General features: G+C 33.3%; 1 protein-coding gene across 1 annotated transcript in view; it reads left to right on the top strand.

Annotated features, from left to right (window-relative positions):
* The window catches only part of LOC111087026, a 22,898-nt gene that overhangs the window by 5,805 nt on the left and 11,768 nt on the right, over positions 1-5,325 (top strand). The window contains exons 2-3 of the mRNA XM_022392152.1: positions 285-440; positions 3,900-4,210. Of these exons, the coding sequence (XP_022247860.1) occupies positions 285-440; positions 3,900-4,210 (467 nt within the window). The remainder of the gene's footprint in view (positions 1-284; positions 441-3,899; positions 4,211-5,325) is intronic.

The raw sequence follows: 5,325 nt of genomic DNA, 5'->3' as shown, positions 1-5,325 counted from the left end.
ATATAACTATCTTATTGCTAACGTCGCCTTCTTTGATAATCTTTTGGAAAATAAACATGTTTGTTGTTTTTATTTTTTGTGTATTCACTGCATTGTATTGAACAAAATGGTTATTCGGCCCGCGCTCGTTATTCTCTCAGTTATCTGGAACTCTATCTGTAGTTTAGTTTCTTACATTATAACTCTATCTGTAGTTTAGTTTCTTACATTATAACTCTATCTGTAGTTTAGTTTTTTTACATTATAACCCTCTCAGCTACTCCTCTATTGTTGATTTCATACAGACTCATCAGTATTAGTTAAAGAACTATCATGTACATTCGAAAATGACAGTTTCTGTGGATGGGAACCTGTTTCAACCTCTAACACTTCAAACACATGGAAGATTTTAAACAACGTCACAGACGACCTTGGGAGAAACCTACTTGAAATATTCTCAGGTAATTCTTTAATATTTCAATACTTATATATAGATACAGGAGAGAGAGAAAATGTATTTTTCTATACTTATATATACCAGTTAGATACATAGAGAGAGAGAGAGAATGTCTGACTGATGGAAATACAAATATAGAGAGATAGAAATAATGAATATTTTAAACTAGTGAATATTTTTAAACATGTTATTATTTCATTTCTATAAACGTAAATAAAATCAAGACCTATATCTCCAAAATGTAACTTTATTAGCTCAATATTTCGCTATTACAGCTTCGTCAGTTCACTAATCCAGTTTAATCTAAATTGGTACATCGTCATCATTCGTAAATCGAACATTTCTATACAATATGAACTTTCTAAACACGTGTACCAATGTTCGATTCACGAATGACAGTGTTCCAATTTAGATTTAACAGGATTAGTGAACTCGTAGGATATCGATAGCTACCTGACGAAGCTTTATTAGCGAAATATTGAGCTAATAAAGTTACATTCTGGAGATATGGGTCGTAATTTTATTTACGTTTATAGAAATGTCTCATAATAAACTCCAGTTTGCGTTAAAGAAAGTTGAGAATAATAATGATATTATTTCCCATGTACGGATGGGTATTATGTTTGTCTGCCTTACATACGAACAACTATCACAGTTATGTTTTGTTCATAGTATTGAATGAATGGCCTTTTATCTTTGTAAATTTTATGTTCCGTTGTGTTAATCTATTTTACACGTATCAGTTGTTAACGTTATCATAACTTTTTGTTCCTATGCTTGAGTGCATGACATTGCGGTTTACCATTTGTTTGTTTTGTAATTAAGCACAAAGCTACACAATGGGCTATTTGTGCTCTGCCCGCCACGGTATCGAAACCCGGTTTCTAGCGTTGTAAGTCCGCAGACTTACCGCCGTGCCAATGGGGGCAGTTTACTATTTATCCCTGACATCAACTCAAAAATAGTCAACACTTGGAGAAAACTTACCATCAAACATAAAATTTCTGTTGACGTCAAATTCACCCAAAAACCTGGCACTAAACTAAAATCATTATTAAATAAAAATTACATACAATCACACAATTACAACATCATTTATAAAATAACAAGCAATAACTGTCCAGAATTGTACACCACAGAAACAGGTAGAATATTAGAAACAAGATTCACTGAACATAATAAAAAAAAACTCCCATGTTTACCACTATAGCAACTCAAAAAACCACAGTGTATCCATTCAAAACACTGTAATTTTAAACAAAGAACCCAACATGAATAAACGTAAAAATAAAAGAAGCTATCTTAATTGAAGAAAACAGCCATCACCCTAAATCAACACCCCGGACTACCAAGATACCAAGACTGTGAAGCAATATCCTTTCATGTGATCTCTTGTTCTATATTGTATATATCTCTGTAAAATACTTGTACCTGAGAATGACAAAATCTTGTCGAAACGTTGTACAGTTGTAATAAAAAAAATTTCATTACCCAGTCTCAAAAACCGTTTCAAAACTTTTATTTTATTTATTGTTTTTATTTTAATTACATATATTGAATTTTACTTAATTTAATGTATAAAACGTAAAATACATGAAAAGGAACCATTTTATGGTTCATCTCCAGCCTTTCGACAACAACAAAGCTGAAGTGCTGCATACAGCGTCGCCATTTTGAGGTTTTGTACCATAAATATGTAATATTACCATTCATTATACCGATTAATTATCTGTTTTTAATAATATACCATTTTTACAATATTACATTGTACGTTTAGAAAAAGCATAGCTGTTGGTTGCATAAAACTGAAGGGTATTGTAATACGGCATAATATAACATCATTCGTCCATGAGCGTTTTATTTGAAGAAGAGTAGGGATCCATTTTAACTCATTCATCATATAATATGAATATGCATATAACATTTACAAAATATGTAAAGAGGTAAGAAATATTACGATATGACACAATGGGTACAGTTTATTTATTGTTTGAAATGAACATTCAGTCATTTTGAAGTTATTTAGTTGTGGTGTAATTCCAAGATTCGCCTATAGGCAGAAGGGAGGCTTGGGACTTGAAAATTAATACGCGAGTATTTTCGAATTTTTTTACAAGTTTTAGGTTATCTTACCGTATTCGGTCAGTTTTTGATTAGTCAAAAAAATAAGCTGCCAATTGACTGGTCATTTAACATTATTTGACCAGTCAATTGAACGACTTGCCAACCCTGCTTTCAAAATATTAATAGATCCCTAGCCGTCCCTACTTTAACAGTGATAGACTAGAGGGAAGGCAGCTAGTCAAAACCACTCACTGCCAACTCTTTTACCAACAAAGAGTGGGATTCACCGTAACATGATAACGCCCACAGCGCTGAACTGTCGAGCCTCAGATTGCAAGTCGAGTGTTCTATTCACCAGGCCGTTTAGATTCAGTATCTTGATTAGAATAAACACAACAGAACAGAATTTAATCAGTTAAACTAGAACACAAGTATTTTAGAAACACTCAAACTTAACTCGCTTTACTAGGAAACATGTTCGACAGCTTAGTGCTGCAAGAATGAGGCAGAACACCTGTTTCACTTACATCTTAACAACAGTGACGTGTTTGATACCCTAGTAATATTAATTTCACCATATTATAAGTATTACACTGAGTACATTGTTTCGAACTAAGAGTTGCTCAAGATGTAATGGGTAGTAGAATTCTTCACCTTAAAATTAAGTCGAAAGCAAATATGAATAAGAGTAGAATTTCCAAACCATTAGACAGTGGTTTTAGCCCCAAAACTGCGGCTATTAAGGGTAGATGCATAAACATAACGTTAGTTTTTGTTTTGTTTTTTTTTGGAACAAAACGCATTGAACAGTATAAAAAAAAATCCTGTGAAAACAAGTTAATAATTTCCATCTGGCTGGTCCCACATTACCACAGCGGAATGTTTGCTTATATCGCTAGAAACCGGGTTTCGATACCCGTGGTGGCCAGAAGACAGATCCCTTTGTGTAACTTTGTGGTTAATAATAAACATCAAGCCCCTCAGTGGCACAGCGGTATGTCTGCGGACTTACAACGCTAGAATCGGGTTTCGATACTCGTGGTGGGCAGAGCACAGATAGCCCATTGTGTAGCTTTGTGCTAAATTACAAACAAACAATAAACATCAATCTTACTGCCACCTATTGGAGCGTAAGTAAATCCGTTCAAGCGCGAATCCAATTGTCTCGATTTCTTGTTGATTTGTTTTATTTTTATAACACGCTATATTCATATTTACCTGCAACGATACAATGCTCAAATAATCTCAAAATTATTAAATATATTTCTATTATGTGGTTAGAAGCCGTACATGAAGTAATCAGCATAAAGATAAAATCTTATCGGATCTTGTAAACAAATTTTATTGAGAAATGTTAACTGATGAATACTCTAACCTACGTTGCTTTGTTGTACACTAGGATTTCCATTTATTGTTGCTCACGTGGAAAAGAACGAATCGTTTAAAAATGAATCTTGGCCAACGAAACAAATTCAGCTGGAAAGTCCTTTATTTAAAACAACCATGATGCCTGTGATAGTCCGTTTCGAATATATAACAGTAGATGGCGCCACACTATCACTTGTCGTTGTTGGACAAACTAATGAAATTACCCTTTGGACTTCAGATATGGACGAAATAGAACAAAGACAAAACGGAACTCAAAATATTTGGAAAACTGGTATAATACAAGACCTTTGCTCACACATCTTTCCTGGGGAGTCCATTAAGGTGAGAATTGTCACACATGTATTACAAATAAGCATATAATCGTAAACTTTCTTTTGTTGTAAATATGTAATAGTGGCTATGTAATTATATTTTTAATGGTGCATAAATCAACGAGTGTGAAAACAAATTAAGTCTGAAATATTATAAACGAGGAACACTTTATCCAAATGATTTTTATAGGACTATAAACGGTATTGCATACACACACACACACACAAAGTGGGATAAAAGTGCGATAGACACTTTCCATCAACAACTATTTCTCAGCATATACGGACATATTACAAAACATAAGTTATCGCTATACTTAAATGGTAGGTTTTGACAGTATACCACGTTATCATCTAGCTAACTCGAACAAGCTTCTTTGGGGGATAACTTTTGTTTGTTTGTCTTTGGAATTTCGCGCAAAGCTACTCGAGGACTATCTGGGCTAGCCGTCCTTAATGTTGAAGTGATAGACTAGAGCACGGGTCACCAAACTTTTTCAAAGCGGGTCTATCTGTAGTTTAGTTTCTTACATTATAACTCTATCTGTAGTTTAGTTTCTTACATTATAAATCTATCTGTAGTTTAGTTTCTTGCATTATAATTCTCTCTCTGTAGTTTAGTTTCTTACATTATAACTCTATCTGTAGTTTAGTTTCTTACATTATAACGAGAGAGAGAGTTATAATGTAAGAAACTAAACTACGGATAGAGTTATCATGTAAGAAACTCAACAGACGGAATTATATTGTAAGAATCTCAACAGAGTTACAATGTAATAAACATATTAAATAGAGTTATAATGTAAGGAATTCAACGGAGAGAGTTATAATGTAAGAATCCCAATAGGTAGAGTTACAACACAAGAAACATATCAAGCAGAGTTATAATCGAATTTATGAGATCCTCTGTCCTAGTTTCTAATTCAGTTTCCTTAAGTTTGAAAGAGACTTAACTAACTTCTTACAAACCGCAGGATTTGCGATCTATAAGTTGCTTTATTTTGCAGCTGTCGTATCATTAATAACATAAAAACAACATGGTATCCTTAATGAACTAGCTTGCAGGGTTTATTTTAACGTGCAGTAGACCCATACTTGTGCAGTACTAAAATTGATAATAAAAAC

The sequence above is a fragment of the Limulus polyphemus genome, unplaced genomic scaffold (genome assembly GCF_000517525.1).
Source record: "Limulus polyphemus unplaced genomic scaffold, Limulus_polyphemus-2.1.2 Scaffold1653, whole genome shotgun sequence".
In the NCBI taxonomy this organism is placed as follows: domain Eukaryota; kingdom Metazoa; phylum Arthropoda; class Merostomata; order Xiphosura; family Limulidae; genus Limulus; species Limulus polyphemus.
The sequence above is the reverse complement of the archived record's forward strand: the minus strand, read 5'-3'. Positions and strand labels throughout refer to the sequence as shown.